The sequence below is a fragment of the Dipodomys spectabilis genome, unplaced genomic scaffold, assembly GCF_019054845.1.
Source record: "Dipodomys spectabilis isolate Male_0828 unplaced genomic scaffold, ASM1905484v1 ptg000073l, whole genome shotgun sequence".
Classification (NCBI taxonomy): domain Eukaryota; kingdom Metazoa; phylum Chordata; class Mammalia; order Rodentia; family Heteromyidae; genus Dipodomys; species Dipodomys spectabilis.
Genome location: NW_024870750.1, coordinates 4,759,230 through 4,780,826, shown reverse-complemented (window position 1 = coordinate 4,780,826; position 21,597 = coordinate 4,759,230). Strand labels below are relative to the sequence as shown.

The window sequence follows — 21,597 nt, the reverse complement described above, 5'->3', positions numbered from 1 at the left end:
TTTTTTTAATGTATTTATAATGTACTATGTGATTTTTTTCTTGTTTCTTTTGTATGTTCTTCCCCCATGGTATAACCCCTGTTTTCACTGTATTTGATTCCAGTGCCCTGCATCTTGTTTATACATTTTTCTAATTTGGGGAGGAGAAGGGAAATAACAAAATGCTGAAATAAGGATACAGGTTGACCCATTGTAATAATGAGATGTACAAGACACTATGTTAAAAATGAACTTTACAACTTGGGGGTGGGGGGGATGTTAGGAGAAAAACAAAGGAGGAGGTAACAATGCTCCATAGGAAATGTACTCATTACCTTACTCATGTAACTGTAACCACTCTATACAGTATCTTTGTAATAAAAAATATATACTAATAAAAAGTCAAGGCCACCTTTATGTGGGACCTGGCATGGGTACCTATTATCTAAGTGTTTGTGGTTAAGGAAACATGTTAACTACTGGAGATATAGACACAGTGATATGAAAGAAAGTATTTAAAAGGTCCCTTTCTCTCTGGGAGAGCATCATACATCTTTCTACTTAGGTGTCCTCAGACCCTGGGGAAGATTTTATTCACAAAGGAGTAAAAATCCACCCCTAATTAAAAGCAGGCACATAAAATAATTCTTAACAATGATATCCTTTTTTTTCCCCTAAATTGTTCATATAAACTTGACATTCTACTCCATAAAAATAGGAATGTGTTTTTATCACATAATTTACTTAAGTTCCAAGGCAATGTACACGAGTACATTCCAGCTTCATAAGCTTTCTGGATCATCTCCACATACCTAGGTAACCATTATGGTTCTAGGCAATCTTTGGTGTGAGCCATTGGTGCCTGATGAAAAAAATTATTTTTTAAAGCTATACTTATAAATCAAATAGATTTACCAATCATTAGCTCGAGTGCCTTCTTCAAAATGTATGTTTCCCACAGTCTCCAATTCAATTAACAAAAATGGGATCAGTAACCCATGACTTCTCTTCTTTTGTTTTACTTCATTACGATAAATTGTTTCAATTCTATGAAAGAAAAAAAATACAAGTATCAGTATAATCTAAAACTCATGCCACTGAAATTTATTATCTTTTTTTTAACTTACGTTAAATATATTAGTTTTTTTTTTCCATAAGTAAAGCAAGACTGGTATTGAGTTGAGCCAAATAAAAGATGCCCTATTACTGGTGATCAAAATCACCTTGAACTTTGTTAGCCTCATTCAGAGTATGTGAAGGTGAGAAGACTATTCAAGTTTAACATGGCCACCATCTTTCCAGTTTTCTCAGTAAAACAGAAATATCCACATGTCTTAACAGTTGACCTTAGTTGGCAGTTATTGTTAATATTGTTATAGGCAAGTTTTAATACCTTAGTATATTTTTAAAAGATACTATAAACTGACCACATTATGATGTCACCTAGCTGGTGAGTTTGGACTCCAGTGGTGCTTTTAGTTTGAGGTCAGAAGAGCAACAATGTGACCCAAAGCCACTCTGAGGAATCTCACTGTTCTTAAGAACTGCAGAATTCTATGCCAGCTCTGAACAAGTGATACTTTTATGTCCTAGGAACTGGAACTAGAACTGGGGCTGGGAATGCATTTCCTGTTTTACTTCAAACAGTAATCCTTTCCAGTCCCCAATAAGGCAACTCAACTCAACCGATGGTCTCAAATATTCTTATTCTCTCATGTTTCAAATCTGAATAACTAGACAATTCATTAAACATACTCATCTAGTTTTTTGTTCCAGAATGTTACCCTTTCATTCAAGGCATTTAATTTGGTCAATAACTTCTGATGAAGGCTTGTGTTTTCTGTGGCAGGCTCATTTTCCTTCAGTGCTTCAGGTTCAGCTGCTTTACTGTTAAAGGATTTATCACTAGAGCGTTTGCCAAACCCCCGGAGCTCAGCCAGTTCCCGTTCCAGCTGTTTAAAAGAATGTACCAGATAACAAAATAAAAATGAAATATGGTAAAGGCAAAGTCTAAGTTCGAGTAGTAAATTTGGAGTGAGATCTACAAGTTAATTTAAATGAGTAAAGTGGAAATTGTAAGGTCTGCCTCAGGCCATGCAGGCCTAGTGCAGATACCTTCCTACCTCTTGGCTAAGTTTCTGCCCCAAGGTAACTGGCACACCTAGAAGCAGTCACCTCCCACTTCTGCTAGGTCACTTCCTGGGGTATCTCTGGGCACACCTCCCTAAGGACCACAGAGAGGTCCCAGGCCCTGAGGTGATTTCCAGATCCAGTGTGGCCACATCTCTTCCAGGTCCCTGGCCTAGATAACTCCTGGCCTGGGAGTAGGTCACCCCTTTGCAGGCAGCAGTTCAGTAAATAAACTTCTTTTGCTGCCTGCATACCATGTGGTATTCTGCATCAGCCACCTAATTAAACCTACCTATTCAATATACCTTACAGAAATCTAGGTAATAAATAGCTAAGCTTCATATCACATCAAATGTCTGACTTCGACTTTGGTGCAAGTTCCTGCAGCTAATTTGATCTTGATCAAATAAAGACCTTTTATCTTACTTTTAGTTATGCGAGCACAATTGAATTTATAAATGACATAAGAATAAAATGAAGGAAAATTTCTCAAGCATTTTTACCTCTGTTTTCCCCATTGTTTATTTTCTTTATCCTGTCTTTTTATTCATTTTAATTATTAAAATGATGACCTACAATACTTAACAGATATGATGAATTGAAACCTCTTTATATAAGTACCTAAAGATAATTTAAAAGAAATAAATAAAATATTACAGAATACAAAGAGCCAAGTGCTGGTGGCTCACACCTGTAATCCCAGCTAGTAAGGAGGCTAAGATCTGAGGATCACAGTTTCTAGCCAGCTGGGGCATAAAATTCCAGGAAACTCGTATTTCCAATTAATCACCAACAAGGCAGAAGTGGAACCATGGCTCAAGTGATAGAGTACTAACATTGAGCAAAAAAGCTCAGGGACATTGCCCAGGTCTTGAGTTCAAGCCCCAGAACCAGTATAAGGGTACTTGAAACATGTCTCTCAATTGAATATAAATGAAGCAAAGAAATACAGTAAATGAAATATTGTTCCATTTGCTTATATTCAAGCCAAAATAAAATTAAAATGCTAGCTTTGGTGTAAATAAATATTTAGGGCTAGGGGTGTAGCTAAAGTGGCAGCATGCTTACCTAGCAAGGTTCCTAGTATTTCAGGGGGACAAAAAGAGACCAAAAACCTGAATAATTTTGCCATTTTTAACTCACTTGTTTTCCAGTTTTTCACTGATTTTTCAACTATGGTCTTTTGAGGAAGAAGTTAATCATAGTAAAATAAACAAAAGCTTTTGTGCTTTTGTTTTTTCATTTAGTTCCTTTTTCCCCAGTTGGCATTTATTTTTGGCAAAATATAAACTGAGGATCCAACTCCTCTATTTTCAAATAGTTTGACTGTTTCTCTATGCCTTTACCTTAATAACTCATTATTTCTTCATACTTAAAAATACAGTAAACGTTATGTATATATGAATATATATGGTTCTATTTTAAATGGAATAGTAAATATTAATTTTTCAATCTGTTTCTTCTCCTTCTCTCTCTTTCTTTTGGTCCCAGCCCTGGGATTTGAACTCAGTGTCTGGACATTGTCCCTGAGTTTGTTGCTCAGTGCCAGACAGTAGTGTGCTACCACTTGAGCCATAGCTCCATTTCTGGCTTTTTGGTGATTAGCTGTAGATCAGAGTCTCATGGACCTTCCTGCCCAGGCTCTTTGGGCTTTGATCCTTAGATCTCAGCTTCCTGCATAGCTAGGATTACAGGTGTAAGCCATTGATACCTTGTCAGACTCTTACTTTTAAAACAGGAAATCTAAAATAAAAAATTTAAATTAGCCCAACTTACTTTAAATAAAAAAACACATATACTATATAAAGTACAACTTGATTTAAAGTTCCTACTTTGTTTATATCTTAACAATATTACTGGAAAAGTGGTATTTTAGCACCTAACATAAGAAAGTAAATTTTGAGCATGATCTGCTGGTATATAATAAAAATGCAGCCGAAATGTCTAATGGGTCTCTAATTCTTTTGAATTAAAGCTGCATCTTTTGAATTTAAAGTTGTCTCACACAGCTTTAAAAAGTTTCACAACTACATTATTGTGTATCTTTTTTAAATTGCAGGTTCTCAGGCACAGAAAGGAAGTAAGTTAACTACCTAAAAATCAAAAGCTTCTGGGGGCAAATTTGACTTGAAATTATCTATATGTAAAACATAATGTATTATAACATGCACAATATAAATATATGTGCTAATAAATACAACTATAAAAGATTTGCTATTGTTTGGTAGTTTTCTTAAGAGATAGCTATTGAAATTTTACTTGATTAAATCTTACCGTTTTTTTTGCAAAGCTGAATAACTTTATTCTTTCTTCTGGCAACTTCTGTAATTTGCATTTTCTATCATTCAGTTTTTCAAGGTCTTCAGTAAGGTGCCTCTGAACAGTTTTTATTCTCATATTGTAATACATTATTTTTTTCATTGCTGTAGTCTAAAAGAAGGAAAGAAAACAATACAAGATTACATAAATACAAATTACAAGTAATCATAAATAAAAGTATGACATAAGAATTTGCAAGTTTTATTAGATCAACAATAATGAAAGCTGGAGTGACAATAGTTCACTGCTGTACATTTCAATTTAATATGCAAAATACAAAATTCCAAAGAGCCTATTTATGGATAATATTTAATGTGGTACTATTCACATCATTTCCAGGATGATGACACAAAGAGGTATTGCAGACACGAATTTAATTTGTAAAATACTATCATTCAACTAATGACATAAGATATATATAAAACTACATTATTCGTATTTTATTTACCCAGGAAGAAATAAAGAAATTAAAGAGAATTAAAAGCAAACATTAACTCATTTTTTAGAGCCCAGCTAAGAATAGGATTTAATTTTTCCCTTCCAAATATATAAAAGGAAGTTCTAGAAGAATTGGTTTAGACGGGGCATATATAAAATTGTCAATCTAATGTAATTATTTCTAATTTCTTAATAAGAGTAACTAATGTTAACAATGAGATGTCAACTGAATACACCATATACAATAGCTAAATGGTGTTTGTTTTTTAAAGCTATATTAAGGATCTCCTCTTTGGGTACCTCTCATACAAAGTCTTTCTACTTTCATGCCCTTTTTTAACTTTCAGATAAACTCACTCTGCTTTTTTTTTTTTTAAAGGAGCTATATGAATAAAATGTTAACTAAGTACGCTATGAAATGCAACCCAACTTTATCTAGAAATGATAAAGGCATTTCTCTTTATCAAGAAATATATATCCTAAATACATTAGAAGATGTGTATTGTTTAAGACATGTATTTTTCTATGTTGCAGGCTCTTTCTACTTGATTTATTTAGTTTATGATGTTCAACCTAAATCCTCAATTTGTTGTATGTTTTTACTAAGACAAAATTTGATCCCTTGGTTTCCTTGAAGACCAAAAAAAGAACTAAAAGTCATATAGAAGTATGCTTAATGACAGTTTCATAGTGTTTTTTAAAATAGCATTTAACAATTTACATGGGCTTACATATGTATTAATTCCTTAGGTCCTACAATAATCTGTGGCAAACAAAAGATATTACTGTCATCACCATCATTTAAATAGCTCAGAAAACTTAAGTTTGATGAGGTAAAAGGGCTTGTTTGCCCAAATAATAAATTCAGCTACGGCTTAAATCCAGATCTCTTTTATTTGAGTCCTCATGTTCAGCTTTCTCTTCATGATGGCTCTCTAGTGGGCTTGACTTTTGGTTTTGACTTTGTTTGCCACTTACAAGTTATACAAACTATTTCAAAGTCACGGGTAAAAATATGTAGAACCAATCATAGTGTTGAAGCTCATCACACAGAACAGCTACAACTTGTTTCTGAGTGGTAGTTAGGAAACTAACTGGGCACGGTGATTTACAGCTGTAATCCCAGCTACTCAAGAGGTAGACATCAGAAAGATCGTGATTCAATGCCATCCTGGGCAAAAAGTCAAAAAATTAAAATTAAAAAAGGCTATGCCCAGGGGTATATGCCTGACATTCTTGCTGTGCAGGAAATCTAAATAGGAGGATGATTTTCCAAGCCAGTTGGGGCAAAAGAAAAAAAATGAGATTCTATTTGAAAAAATAAGAAAAACAAATTGAGATGGGAGATAGCTCAAGCGGTAGAATACCATTATAAGAGACTATTAAAAAAATCTTACATTGTTCTTCAAACTATAGCACTTCTGACATTTACAAGGTAGAATCAAACATGTGAGACTATCAGCAGAACCATCTCTTAGTTTTTCTCACAGCTTCCTCCGCAATTTCTTCCTCCTCATCCCCACAACCTTTAGCACTCAAGTATATGCAACCCACCCACACCATTTCCTGTGATTCATGAGCCCATGGCTCTAAGAGCCATCTTCCTGCTTGTACTTCTCCTATTTATATCATCAACCCGAGAAACCCTCTGAAAACAGCAGATATCTATTCAACCACATATTGCACATACCTCCTTGGATGTTCAAAGACTGTTTAAACTTTGCATGCCTAAAATTAAATTGAGTTTTCCTTTTAAGTTCACTTCTACCATAGCCTTCCTCTTCTCATCAAGTAACGGTTCATTCTTTTTATTGTTCAGATGAATAACTTAGATTATTCTCTACTTCTTTCCTCTGATCAGCAAATCCATCTGGGTTCCACCTTTTAACTACAACCAGAATCCAGAATCTGACTACTTTGTACTGTTTTCTCTATTAATATTGTATATCAAAATACCCATCTCTCTCAGCTAAAATTTGCCATAACAATTTTCTAACCTGAAATTCTTAATAGATTATCCAAAAGGATCCCTTTTAAACATAAGTAAGCTTGTTCATCCTAGGCCCAAAATCTTTCCGTGGTTTCTGTCTCCTCAAAGTAAAAGCTAAAGTATTTACAACCTGCTACTCTCACTAATGCGGCCTTGTCTCTCTTCCTCAAGCACTGAGAGAGCCTTAGTGCCCTCTGTTGTTCAAATGAGAGAGGCGTGCTTCCCTTGCTGATGTTGAAAAGATCTTTTTTAGGTATGCACAAGGCTTGCTCCCTCACTCTCTTCAGGCTTCTGCTCAAATATTGCCTTATCAGAAAATCTTTTCCTGATCATTCTACAAAAAAACATCCAGCAGCCTTTCTTCTACTTCTTGCCAAGAATCCCTTTGTATTTACTCATTTTATTTTGCTCCTAGCATCTGTTATCACCTGACATGCTAGCTGTTGATTGTCTGTCTTCTCTCACTAGTTTGGTTTGGTCAGTCTGTTCTGAACTGTGCCTGGAATATAATAAGCATTAAATACTTGTTAGATAAATGAACACTATATCTATTTTGCTAGCGGGTTTCTCTTCCCTTTTGTAGAGTCTTTGCCTGATGTTAAACTACAGAGAAAACAGTGCAAGTTCCAAAAATATGGTTGATTCTGTGAAGTTTTGTTCCTGCTAAATTAACACTTTGAGAAGACATTCATCCCAATGACCAAACATTTTCTTTCTTTCTTTTTTTCTTTTTCTTTTTTTTGCAGGGGTGGGGGGTCTGATCGTGGGGCCTGAACTCTGGGCCTGGGCGCTGTCCCTCAGCTCTTCAGCTCAAGGCTAGCGCTCTACCACTTGAGCCACAGCGCCACTTCCAGCTTTTTTTTTCTTTTTGCTTATGTGGTGCTGAGGAATCAAACCCAGGGCCTCAGGCATGCAAGGTAAGTGCTCTACCACTGAGCCACCTTCCCAGCAAATGACCAAACATTTTCTAACGGACATAAACACTAACACTTTGCTCAGTATTCCAAGACAGTAGATATTTTAGATTTGAGGATGAAGCAAACACTGTCAATCTTATAACAACAGTGAAGAGAATGGAGTTTGAGAATAAATCCCTGGGTAGCAAGAGAAAAGAAACAAATTAAGCTAAATGGAGAAAAGACATTCCTTAGCAATACTGATATGAAGATGAGCCACATGAAAAGGGCCGAGTGTCCCTATTCTTGGCACATTCTAGTCACTAAAAACTGGATTGGATGACTAACTGCATAAACAAATGGAGTATGGGGAATGGCACTGGACTGCAAGAGAGTTAGACATAGACTAGGGGATGATTATTAAAAAACATTAAGAGTTCCATTAAGAAATTACTGACTCCTTATGGGGAAATACACTGTCAGCAGCAACTTGGGAACTAGTCCCTTCAGGATTTCAGAAGGCAGTGTATGAAGATACACTCACACCTCAAAGAATCTCAGAACGTCTTTAAGAAGGTCAGTATATTCTTTGGTATACTACCACCAACCATAGACATTTTATAATTGATATACCATGTCCCAGGTAAGAGGTGACTGATTACCTGCTACATTACTAATTTATTTAAGCTTATTTATTTTTGGCTATTATTGGGGATTGAACTCAAGGCCCAGTTTGAGTCCAGCCCTTTTTCTTTAGATATTTTTCAGATAAAGTTTCACATTTTTGCCTGGGGCTGGTCTTGGAGCAGATCCTCCAAACTAAGCCTACTGAGTAGCTGGGATTCAGGCATGCACCAACATAATCACATTATTAGATGGGATGAAGTCTTGCCTAGGCTGGCATTAAGCTACAATCCTTCTTATCACTGTCTCCTGAGTAGCTTGGATTAAAAGCTTTGGATGTTGGATAGCACTAGACCAACTAGTCAACACTGATCATTTTTAAAAACCTTTCTTCCTTCCTTTGTTCCTCCTTCCTTCTTCCTCTTTCCTTCCTTCTTTCTTTCCTTCCTTCTTTCCTTTCTTTTCTTTCTTCCTTTCTTTCTTTTTGTCTTTTTCTTTCTTCTTTCCTTCCTCCCTTTCTTCTTCCTTCCTCTCTCTTTTTCTTCTTTCATTTCCTTTCTTTCTTTTCCTTCTTTTCCTTCCTTCCTTCCTTCCTTCCTTCCTTCCTTCCTTCCTTCCTTCCTCTCTTTCTTCCTCTCCTTCCTTCCTTCCATCCTTTCTTCCTTCCTTTCTTTCTTTCTTTCTTTCTTTCTTTCTTTCTTTCTTTCTCTCCTCTCTCTCTCTATTTCTCTCTCTCTCTTTCTTTCTTTCTTGTCCTGGAGCTTAAACCTAAGGCCTGGATGCTATCCCTGAGATTCTTTTTCTTAAGGCTAGCATTCTACCACTTGAGCCATAGCACCACTTCTGGCTTTATCTCTGTAGTTTACTAGAGATGAGAGTCTAATGGACTTTCTTGCCTGGGCTGGCTTCCAACATGATCCTCAGATCTCAGACTCCTGAGTAGGTAGGATTATAGGCATAAGCCACCAGTGCCTAGCTAACATCTCTTTCTTTTAGGTATGTAGAGATTATAAAAAATATTTTAAAGTATTTTGCCTCTGAGATTACTACCAAATTCTAGTATGAAGGTTATCATTAGTATGCTTCTATATGAAACTTCCTGCTCACTGAGCAAAAGTAGAACTGCAGACAAGAACTGACTAGATAATTCTGCCTGCTATATGCGGATATAGCCAGAATGATGCAGTTAACTAATACAAAGTTAAGTCACAGATACCTGATCAGAAATTTACTTACATCAGCCAATTCCTTGATTTGCTTTGCTGACACATCAAAGGTGTCAAGTCTTTGAAGACTGGGCAAGTGATACAATACATGTGTGGAATAATTACACAGCTGGCACACTGGATTGGTTTTATACTGAGGATCATTCAGACATAAATCCTTCAAGTAAGGAAGCCTGCTCAAGTTAGTAAGGTCCTGAAACAACAGCAATGATAATATTCAGTTACTTAACCGTGAATGTCTATTTCTAGAAGAGATATTTCAACACTTAAAATCACTCACAATCAACTATAATAAATGCATTCAATCACATACTTAAATGCGTGAAATAATTCAGTTGGCTAAAATATTTCTCTTTGTGAAAAACTTAAAGTCTTGAAAAACTTAAGTCAGAAATGAGAACAACTTAATGCTGACTCTATACAACTATGCATTTTATAAATGTATTGGACCGTGTATCTCTGATGGTGGAGCCATCACCTGAAGGCATTTTTTTCATTAGAACCTGCTAGACATGATTGTGCATGATCAGATAGGCTTTAGGAGGGAAGGTGGGAGGACTAGCTTATGTAGTTTCATGAGACATTGTAAGAATTGTCCTTTACTGTGAACGTGATGAGAAGCCAAGGGAGGGTTCTCAACAGAAGTATGATTTGATGTGGCATATTTTTAAAAGCTTATTCAGGCTGCTGTGTAAACAGATTGTAATGGAGAAAAGGGAAAAAAACAGGAAAAATTGTTCCAAAGATCTCCTAACCCTTCCCTTCAATAATATAGATGAGAGGTGATGGTATCTTGAACCAGGTTGATAGTGATGCAGATGAAGTATGTCCTCAGCAGGAGGCAACAGAATTTGCTGATGGGTTGAGTATGAGGTATGAAAGTACAAGAGGAGTCAGATATGACAAGGACTTTGGCACAATTAACTGGGAAAATAGAAATGTCGTATAGAGAGATGAGGAACAGAAGGCCTGATGGAGGAAAACTGCTTGAGTAGGAAAGGAGAGACCAGAGCTCCGCAGAGTTGTTCTGGGGAGTTGTCAGGGAAAGCAGTTGTAGGAGTAATGAATAAATAAAAGGCATTTAAAGCCATAAGACATGTTGAGAATTTTTTTTAGGGAATGAACATAGTCAGAAATGAGAAGTGAGAAATAGTTTTGGGACTGACCAGGAGCTGTTAGACACTAAGAGACAATGGAATCCCAGAAAGTGAAGCAAGAAGGCAAAAAGTTTGGAAGAAAACTAAGGGAAAACATGATCTCGAGAACCAAGTAAAAAGTTATTTGTTTACAACAGTGTCAGATCATTAAGGCAAATTTAGTAAGATTACTCTCAAGTTCCCTGAACCAAAAAGAATGACATTATTCCTTAAAAGGGATTGTTTAGTCCATTTTCTGCAATAAGAAGGCTCATAATCCAGGTTATTAAAAGCAAATTATTCTACGTAAACATACCTTAAAAGAACTTATCTGGTTACCAGAAAGGTTTAGTTTTTCTAGTTTCTCATTGGGATCAAGACATCGACCTTTAATTTAAAAACAACATAAAAGAAAAATTGAAATTTGTATTCATCTTCTTTTAATCTCCTATCATATTAATAATGACCACTATTTTTTTCATATTAAGAAGATTAATGGAACACTGCATAATTAGTGATTAATCAACATTTTCACATCTTAATCATAGGTTTAGAAAGGAGTTGCAAAGATATCAATCAAAGAAGGTCTAAAAGAAAGAAACAGGTGTGTTCTTTTTTCATGCTGACAAAAATCATTGACACATTGCTTCAGATTCAAATGAACAGTACATACCAATGATGCTTATTAGATTTCCAGCAAGGTTGAGATCACTTAAATTCTTCAAAGAGTACAGGCCCTAAAATTTAGACAACATGAGATTTAGGAATAAAAATCATTAAAATCTAAATTTATAAGCTGTCTCTGATCAATCTGATTATTTTTCTTGGTGCTCTGGGAGCTGGCTCATGAGCAGAGATGAAAATGGGTAAAACGAAGCCATCTTGGCCTCTAGTAGAAAAGAACTCATTGGAAGAGGGAGGACAAGGGAGGACAGAAAGATAGGAGTGGGGTGGAAAAAGAACACATCTCACAGTGTGTTTATAATCTCAGGCAAGTTACACAACTTCTCTAAACTTCTTTGAAAAAAATCCTTTAAGGACTCTGGCACCAGTGGCTCACGCCTATAATCCTAGCTACTCAGGAGGCTGAGAACTGAGGATGCCAGCTCAAAGCCAGCCAGGGGAGACTTTGAGACTCTCATCTCCAATAAACCACCGGAAAACCAGAAGTGGCTCTGTGGCTCAAGTGGCAGAGTGCTCGCCTTGAGCTGAAGAGCTGAGGGACAGCGTCCAGGCCCAAAGTTCAAACAGAAAATAAAATCCTTCAAGGAAGAAATAACAGCTTACCTTTCATGGTGTTGTGAGGAGTAGATGATGATATATATATAAAGTTTTCTATATGTTATAAAATGCTGCACACATTTTAGTTCCCTTTATAATTACATTATTTGTAATTATTTTGGCCCTTAACATTAGATGATCTTAGAATTGTGGGTTAAACTCCACAGGAATAATTGGCTTTATATACAAATTATTGAAATGATCTTACCTCAATATTTTTTATTGTATTATGGTTCAGCCAAAGAATTTCCAATTTGATTAATCTTTCTAAGTTTTCTATTTTGGAGATTTTATTATAATATAAATATAGTTTTTCCAAATTTTTACATTCTTGAAGACCTTCAATTTTCTGTTACAAAGAAGATTGAATAGTGTTTGTCACTAGTCTTTATAATAAAGTTGGTTACAAAGTACATTTAAACGATATCATTTTATTGTACAATCAATATGCAGAAAAATGTTTGCAAAAAGAAAAAAGTATAAATTCTCCACCTGAATAGAATATGTTTAATTTAGTGTGTTTTCATTATTATTATTATTAGTTACAATTGCCAGTCCTGGGGCTTGAACTCAGGGCTTGGACACCGTCTCTGAGATTTTGTGTTTAAGGCTAATTCTCTATCACTTCAACCACAGCTCCATCTTCAGATTTTGGGTAGTTAATTGGAGATAAGAGTCTCACAGACTTTCCTGCCTTGAGTAGCTAGGATTATAAGCATAAGCCACTGATGACTGGCTTTAATTTTTTTAATCTACTCTTATTATTATTTTTTATGTTTGTGGGGCCTGAGCTCTGGGCCTGGGCGCTGTCCCTCAGCTCTTCAGCTCAAGGCTAGTGCCCTACCACTTGAACCACAGCACCAGTTCCGGCTTTTTTCTGCTTATGTGGTGCTGAGGAATTGAACCCAGGGCCTCATGCATGCAAGGCAAGCACTCTACCACTGAGCCAACTTTTCAGCCCCTCTACTCTTATTTTGTAGGGCTATAATATATATTCTCAATTTTGTATATATATATATATATATATGTATATATATATAGTTTTTTGTTTGTTTGTTTGTTTTTTGCCGGGCACTGTCCCTACACTCTTCAGCTAAGGCGAACGCTCTACCACTTGAGCCACAGTGACACTTCTGGTTTTCTAGTGGCTTATTGGAGATAAGAGTCTCACGGACTTTCTTGCCTGGGCTGGCTTTGAACCTCGATCCTCAGATCTCGGCCTCCTGAGTAGCTAGGATTACAGGTGTGAGCCACTGGCCTGGCCTTTATATGTTTTTTTTTTTTTTTAATTTAAATCAGCTGAAATGTTTCCTAGTTGCTCAGGTAAAATATGTAATAACTACAAAATATTTTATGAGGCTTATAAAAATTACTCTAATTATGAAAAGTTCGAAAAACTAATTGTGCATTATTTAAATGTCAAATTTTTAGCTCTTGTTAATAATACTGCAACAATTCATGCATATATTTGCTTTTGCTTTTGAATTTCTTCCTTAGGATAAATCGAGAATATGAACTTTTGAATCAAAAGGCATATACTTTTTTGTGGCTCTTGACACATTTTACAATATTGCTTTTCAAAATAGACATTTAACCAACAGTGTCTAACTGAACCATTTCCACTAATAAGGAATGGTTATAATTTGATAATTTGAGTACTGAAAAATTGAGTGTGTTTATGATTTGATTCTTCTTTCTTACTTTTTTCTTGTATAATTTGTGTCTCACTTTTTTTTTTTACAAATAAATTTGTCTTTTGCTGATGTGTCTGTTTTGATCCCAGCCTCGTGCATATATTTCAATATATTTTTTTTCCAAAGCCAAGAATTCAGGGTAAGAAACTCCATGTAAAAAAAAAATCTATGTTCAAGCTTACCTCTATGCAGCACTCAGCAATCCAAAGTTCTTTAAGCTGTGAACAAGTCTCTAACCCTGAAATTTCTTTAATATCTTGCGCGACAATCGTAAGACTTGTTAAGTTAGGAAACAATGTTAATCCAACTATACAGGGATACCCTGAGAAAAACATCTCCAGTTTTGAAGTGTCTGATCCTTCTTGTCTAATCATCTCATAAGACAGACCATTGCAAAAACACTGTTTTAAAAGAAAGAGATCAAGTCATTTATATCAAGTTTTAATTGACTATTAAAGATTTCTCCATTAGTTTGAAACACAAGTATATTTCTTGCCTCCCTTCCTCCTTCTCTCCCTTCTGCCCTCCCTCTCACCCTCCTTCTCTTTCCTTCTTCTTCTTTTTTCTTTTTCTTTTATTTTTTTTGGTGAGGAAAGGTGACAGGAAAATAGGTAATTAAACTCAGGCCCTTATGCAGTCTAAGTAAGAGTCTCTAAAATCTGTTACGGGGCTGAGAAGGTAGCTTAGTGGTAGAGGGATTGCCTAACATGCATGAAGCCCTGGGTTTGATTCCTTCCTCAGTACCACATAAACAGAAAAAGTGGAAGTGGCTCTGTGGCTCAAGTGGTAGAGTGCTAATCTTGAGCAAAAGAACCTCAGGGACAGTGCCCAGGCTCTGACTTCAAGCCCCAGGACTGGCAAAAAAACAAACAAACAAACAAACAAAAAACATCTGAGTTCTAAAATCTGTTACTGCTTTGAAAATATATTATTGTATTGTTATATTCATATTTATGTACGGACTCCATTTGAATCCAAACTAGTGTTTATTCAGTGCCTGCAGTATTTTTATCCAATTTTAACTTATATTTCCTCATTAAACATAAAACAAAGAAAAAAAGAAAGAGATCAAGTTATTTATTTTAAATGAGAAGATGATATTTGTGATTAGACATTATGAATTGTCCTTTGTACTATGCCATTTTGATATTCCCACAAAAGAGAAAGCTATGCCACATGCATGATTTTTCGCTGTTTCTTTTGGAAACTTTTGGTTAGGGAGTAGGACTGGGAAGGTGGCTCAGTGGTAGAGCGCTTGCCTTGCATGCATGAGGCCCTAGGTTCGATTCCTCAGCACCACATAAGCAAAAAGAACAAAAACAGAAGTGGCTCTGTGGCTCAAGTGGTAGAGCGCTAGCCTTGAGCTGAAGAGCTGAGGGACAGCGCCCTGGCCCAGAGTTCAGGCCCCATGACCGGACCTCCCCCCCCCCCCCCCAAAAAAAAAGTCATGGAGTAGAAAGAATGCCCTTCCAGCTTAGCCTTCCAGCTCCAGCAAGGAATACAGAAATATTCCATTTAATACTCTTGCAAATATTATTGAAAAGAAATTAGGCGTTGACTCACCAGTTCTTTAATAAATTCGTCTTGGTTTAGATTTTCACTTTCAATCATCTTCCATTAAAATAATGGTCATAATATGTCTATTAAAGAAAATTTAAAAAGTGAAATAAGTATTAGCATCATATCATTCCAAGTTGAAGTGAAACTTGAAGCTACAAGTTTTGAACACCACATAGCACAAATGGTGGGTATCTGTTGGCATCTGTTGACAGTCCATTCTAGCTTTACAGTTTTCTGCATTCTGAATTTAATGTTTTCTTACATTCTAAATTTAATTATGTTATTAAATCTCCTCCTTTTGGTTCTCATTCTACCTCCTTGGCTCTAATGAAACAAGTCCATTTTCCCTTGTATGAGAAATCTTTAATATTTCAAGAAAATAGTCGTCTCTCACCTATTTTAAAAATTTTATTGTTGTAAAGGTGATGTACAGAGGGGTTACAGTTATATAAGGTAATGAGTACATTTATTGTCCAACAGTATTACCCCGTCCCTCATTTTTCTCTCACTTTCCCTTCTCCTAACTCCCTCTGCCTGGTCCTGGTAAACTGTAAAGTTCATTTCCAAGAGTCTTGTGTCTTGTGAGCATCGCTGTTGCATTGGCTCACCCTTTGTCCTTTGTTTCACCATTTTGTTATTCCCCTTCCCTTCCCCTAAGCAGATAAAGGCATATACAAGACAATCAAAAACAGTGACAACAGGTGATAAACCAAAGGGGGAACAAAAAAGAAAGAAAAACGAACTTCAGACAGTATGTTAAATCACCCATTTCCTTAGCTTGCCCCTAGTTCAATGTTTTCCTTACTCTTACTAAATATTCCTGTTTTCCTCATGTGAACAAGATCCATTTTATCTTGTTATTCAACTCTGGTTGAACCTGAACACAGTACTCTGTTTTTTTTTTTCTTTTCTTTTTCTTTTTTTTTTTTGCCAGTCCTAGGGCTTGAACTCAGGGCTTGGGAACTGACTTCTTTTGCTCAAGGCTAGTACTCTACCACTTGATCCACAGCACCACTTCCAACTTTTTCTATTCATTTGGTATAGAGGAATAGAACCCAGGGCTCCATGCATGCTAGGCAAGCAGTCTACCACTAAGCCATATTCCCAGTCCTGAATACAGTATTCTTAACTGTCGTTGGACAGCAGAGGAAAAAAAAATACCATTATCACCTTACCTGGCAAGATGATAACTATTTAAATGAACTTACCAACTCCTTTTTCAATACTGAGGCTATGAACCAATTAATACCTAAATAGCTTCAATAAAATTTAACCCAATTTTAATAATTTTAAATATTTTCATTATATAATTTCAATCATACTATCTAAAATATAGAAATCTTGTTTTTAATATAATGACATGGCAAGATGTGCTAAACACTACATAATTCCTTTTATTACAATAACTCCCCCATTGATGTATGTACTTATGTGTATATGACTATATAAATAAGGAAATAAGCATGCTAAGTTGCTGGCATGAGTTGCCTTTGATGCAGGTTAAAGCTGATGGGTCTAGAATAGAAAAAAATAGTAAGAGTAGGATAGATCTATGCAAAAATAGAAAGAAAATAATAATCCTTTTTAGAAAGTATGCTTAGTATTACAGAGAGTGAAATCAAAGGTACCAGGGAAAGAAGTTTTGCTAAATGTTTAATAAAATCCTTAAATTTAAAGAAGCAATGGTTGGGGAAGGGACACCTATGAAAAATCATTAGGGAGCAAAACAACAGACTTTCAAAAATGCACAAAGGACTACTGCGCTGCACAGCCTGTATTGGTAAACTAGGGACAATTTGAAAGTTCAGGTGCACCAATGTGATAAGTATTAAGAGGTAGGCCCTTTAAGAGGTTATAAGGCCCCCTTCCTTCATGAATGGAATTATGCTTTTTGTAACAAGCCTGATGGGGGGAGAATTGTCATATTTCCCCCTTCTACCTTCTGCTATATGAGGATATCACTGGACACAGATGAAAGATCTTTATTTTCAACTTCCAAACTTTCAGAACTGTAGGAAATAAATTTCTACTGCTTTAAAACTATCTAATCTTAAGTATTTCATTCTGTAGAACAGAATGGACTAAGACACTGGATCAGGAAGTTGAAGAGAGGCCCTAATCTAGGGCCACCAAGAAAAAATACAAACAAGAAAATTATCCAAATATACTATACTCTCTGTTCATCAATGCATGTATCAAGGGTACAATAAATACGAGTTAAGAGAATGATAGGAATGGGAGAAAAGAGAAAATTTCCCTGATCAGGTGGAATCTTAACAGAACTCTGAAGGAAATAAGGGAATGTGAGCCATATGGAAATACTGGAAAAATTCTTCCAGGTAGAGAGAACAGCAAATGTAAAAATTAAAACAAAGGCAAGGGGAGATACAAGAGTATACTTGGCATATTTATATTATAACAAGGGAAAGGATGTAAATGGAACACAGTAAAGAAGTAGAAACCATTTAGGTATGAAGGCAGAGAAGTATGGTGTGATCAGATTGCATGTTATCTTGTAAGCCCTTGTGATAATTTCAGATTTTCTTCTAAGAAAGAAAGCTGTGTGAAGATTCTGAGTGAAAGAGCTATGTTAAGTATTACAGAGAATCCCTCTAGCTACTCTATTAACAATGGCTATGGGTAAGAAGCAGAAGCAAGTTAAAGAGCAGTTGTAATCAAGAGAGAGACACACAGAGACAGACAGAGACAGACAAAGAGAGAGACAGACGGACAAAGAGAGAGACAGACACGGAGAGAATGGTGGTTGCAGTAAGATGGCACTGATTAGATGATGGGTATAACTGGATAAAATGTTGCCATTACGCCTCTACTTCCCATTGGCAATTGAATCTTTATTCCAGTCTTGCTCAAGTCTTGTTACTTACTGAATGCTCCCCGCCCCCCCCACACACACGGACACAATTTTGGACTTTCTAAATTGTACTATTAATTCTCTTTAATCCTATACCTGTATCATTCCGTTTTAGTACTGATATTTGCAATGTAAATGCCCATCTCACAGATATTCTTTCCGTATTCATTTCATTTTGTATTTAGTTTTTAAAAATTCAGGTAGGATTGATAACAATTGCATTATAAAAATGAATATAATAGGATGTCCACTTTTACAGTATTGAGTTTTTCCTAAAATAAGTAATAGGCCAGGCACGAGGCATGCACTTTTGTAATCCTAGCTACTTGGGAGGCTGAGCCTGGAAGATCACTGGAGTCTAGGAGTTTGGGCTGCAGAGTGTTATGCTGAGTATAACCCTAGCTACTCAACGGTGGTTTAAAGCCATCTTTAGCAGACAAATTCAAGAGACACATATCCTATTAAGCAGCCAAAAGCTAGAAATGGAGCATGGCTCAAGTGGTAGAGTGTCTGTGAAGGGCCAAAAAGCCAAGCAAGAGTATGAGGCTCTGAGTTCAAACCCCAGGAAGCACACATACACACATGATTTAAATAGGGTCTTGTCTGAAGACTTTAAGACTCTTTGGTCATACTATAAGCATTGTCCATTTAAGACCCTGATTTAGGTTAGCACATACATGCCCTGTCATACTGTATTATGATGTTTTTGGACCTTCCCTCTCTATCAGGTTACATGTTCATTAAGGACAGAAACTATGACTCTTTCACAATGCCTGGCACATAATAGGTGTTCAATGGAGGTTTTAAATGACTTTAAAATAGAATTGTTCTACATAACCATTTGGAGCATTATAATCAGACTATAAAGAACCATGTTTCTGTTCATAAAATTAGATAAAGGATTCATTCTGGGAAAACCACATTTCCTTTCTGCAAAGTAGAAGCCCTATTTGGCTGAATTCTTTCCTCTTTTGGTTATGAAGAGATCGGAATCCAGTTATCATTACCAGTTCCAATAAAGGCCCTTCCAGATCTAGATGATCAGTAACAGGTGGGCCCACTAACATTTGGTTCTCCCAGTCCATTACCTAAGCTCGTGTGGGGGGCCACGCCTCCTTTCTTCCTCTTCTTCAATGTGGCTGGTTCCCCCGATGGCCTTATCTAAAGCCAATATTACCATTAGTATCATGGCCACTGCACTGTTAGGGGGGGTCCCAAGATCTCAACATTGTTGGTTTGCGCCTTCCTTCAGGTGTAGCAAAGACTCCTGGGAGACCTGCCTAAAGGTACTGAAGGTCCTAAAGGTCCTCAAGTCCGCCAGGTGATGGTTACTCACCTTATCCCTGAGAGAAGATGGATTCTGGGGCAATTCGAGACAGGTCAGAGTGCACTCCCGGCTAGCAGTCTCTTTCTTGCAGCAGCAGCAGACTCGGCGCCCTCTCTCGTCCCTGGCCTGATGTGTACCGACAGCCCTCCCCGGTTGCCTAGGAAACGCAGGCGCGCGCGTTTCCCCCCCTCCCCCGCCCACCTAGGAGCAGGGAGGGGAATATAAGGGCGGGAAAAGCCCAGGCCGTCCCGAGTCCGCATCACGTGGTAGAAGCCTCCAACCAATCAGCAGAGACGAGGGTCCAACCGGAAGACCCCGCTAACGCTTCTGGGAGAGGATGAGAGCCCAGCGCTCGCCTGTCTCCTTCCGTCCCTGCATCTTTCCGCCGGCGCCACGCACTCGGCGGTTTTGACCCTGAGCATATTTAACCCATGGGGTCTGGCAGGCCGGGCTCTTTCTGGAGTTGAGCCGCCGAGGCACGGAGCGGTGATGTCATAGGCGGCCTGCGAGCCGGGCCCAGCCCAGAGGTTTGAGCGCCGTCTGCCTCCCGCCGCCCCCGGGACTGGAAAGCAGCGCCTGGCCCGCGTGCAGCCCGGAGAGTGCGAGGCCGGGGCCGGGAGTGCCGGCGCCCTCCCTCCCGAGAGAGCCCGCCCGCCGGGATCTTCCCGGTCCCCTGGCAGGCCTTTACTGTTACTGTTATTGTTATGGTGGTGGTTGTTATTAAAGTCGTTGTACAGAGGGGTTTCAGTTCGATATGTCAGATTATGGTGCAGTATGCTTCGTGTGTGTGTGTAATGACTCGTTTTAGTCTGATCTAAAAGACCACAGAAAGATTCCAGTGTTCAGGAACCTATGGCTCCCGACACGTTAGCAGGCATTCACTTGTCGGAACATTCCATCCCCTGGCAAGATGGGATGTCAGACTTTTTCTGAAGGCAAACATATAGAAGCGCTTGGAGTTCCGAACAGCCAAGAGCGGCCAGCAATGCTTGCCCTTTACAAGTAAAACTGTTTCCTGGTTTAGAAGATTGATGGCCAGGGTAGGCGATAAATCAGGAGGTGAAAGCGCATCCTCCATCCACACAGCTCAGCAGTTTGCTTGGAGCCCAGGGTGGAGCGGGCCTGTCCCCATTGAAGGGTGGGTCTTCCTCCCTGGCCGAGTGCTGGGCAGCACCCGGGGGGTCAGAGCACCAACCACCTCGTGGGGGCCTTGAAGCCTGGGAGAAAAGACCTCGCGAGCCCCTACAAAGAAAGTGGGCTTGGGGCGGCCTAATTGTAAATTATGATCTAAGCTGTCTTCCAGCTGACGTTGCTTAAAAGGGAAGCAGTCACTTGAGAACCTCAGTAAGTGTCGCATGGGTTTCATTTTGACAGCAACATGTTTTTTGTGTGTGTTTGGGGTGGGGAAGGGGGTCGGTCGTGGGGCTTGAACTCTGGGCCTGAGCACTGTCGCTCAGCTCTTCAGCTCAAGGCTAACGTTCTACCGCTTGAGCCACAGCGCCACCTATGGTTTTCTGGTGGTTAATTGGAGATGAGTCTCATGGACTTTCCTGCCCACACTGGCTTTGAACCGCGATTCTCAGATCTCAGCCCCATGAGAAGCTAGGATTACAGGCGTGAGCCACCGGGTCCCCGGCTAGCAGCATGCTTCATAATGTGATCCCTTCCATCTTTCTCCCCCACATCCTTCCCAACCCCACCCACCCATCTCAGGTTGTCTGACCGGCCTTCATTGAGTACATTTTCAGTTTACCAAAATGTTTAGGAGACAAAGGATAAAGTAGAATGTAAAGGGGAAAAGGGAGAACTTTTCAAACTGAGAAAGGAATGAATTTAAGACCAACCAAAGTCATGCAGCCAGCTCTCCTGTCTTCTGCATCTACAGTCCACTACAATCAGACCACAAACAACCATGTGCGATGTTGGAGCGCAGCAGCAGTTCTGTGTGCTTTGAAGGCAAAGAGTAGGGGGAAAATAGTAAACTCGCCAATACTTTTGTATCAATTTTGTATCAATACAGGTGGAAATGATAACTTTTCTGACAAATGAGATTAAGGGAGAATATATTAAGATTGTTGTTTCCAATTTGGAATATGCTGTCGGTAAAAAATTTAAGCTGCTCCTG

The 21,597-nt window shown here is 38.0% G+C and overlaps 1 protein-coding gene across 1 annotated transcript in view; it reads right to left on the bottom strand.

Moving 5' to 3' along the window:
• Positions 1-19,607, bottom strand: part of Lrrc9 (leucine rich repeat containing 9) — a 79,185-nt gene extending 59,578 nt beyond the window's left edge. Inside the window, exons 1-10 of the mRNA XM_042682615.1 lie at positions 19,482-19,607; positions 15,277-15,353; positions 13,896-14,114; positions 12,228-12,368; positions 11,412-11,475; positions 11,055-11,125; positions 9,613-9,795; positions 4,384-4,539; positions 1,735-1,931; positions 895-1,026 (exon numbers count right to left, since the gene is read on the bottom strand). Of these exons, the coding sequence (XP_042538549.1) occupies positions 895-1,026; positions 1,735-1,931; positions 4,384-4,539; positions 9,613-9,795; positions 11,055-11,125; positions 11,412-11,475; positions 12,228-12,368; positions 13,896-14,114; positions 15,277-15,324 (1,211 nt within the window). The 5' untranslated portion in view covers positions 15,325-15,353; positions 19,482-19,607. The remainder of the gene's footprint in view (positions 1-894; positions 1,027-1,734; positions 1,932-4,383; positions 4,540-9,612; positions 9,796-11,054; positions 11,126-11,411; positions 11,476-12,227; positions 12,369-13,895; positions 14,115-15,276; positions 15,354-19,481) is intronic.
• Between the last annotated feature and the right edge of the window lie 1,990 nt (positions 19,608-21,597).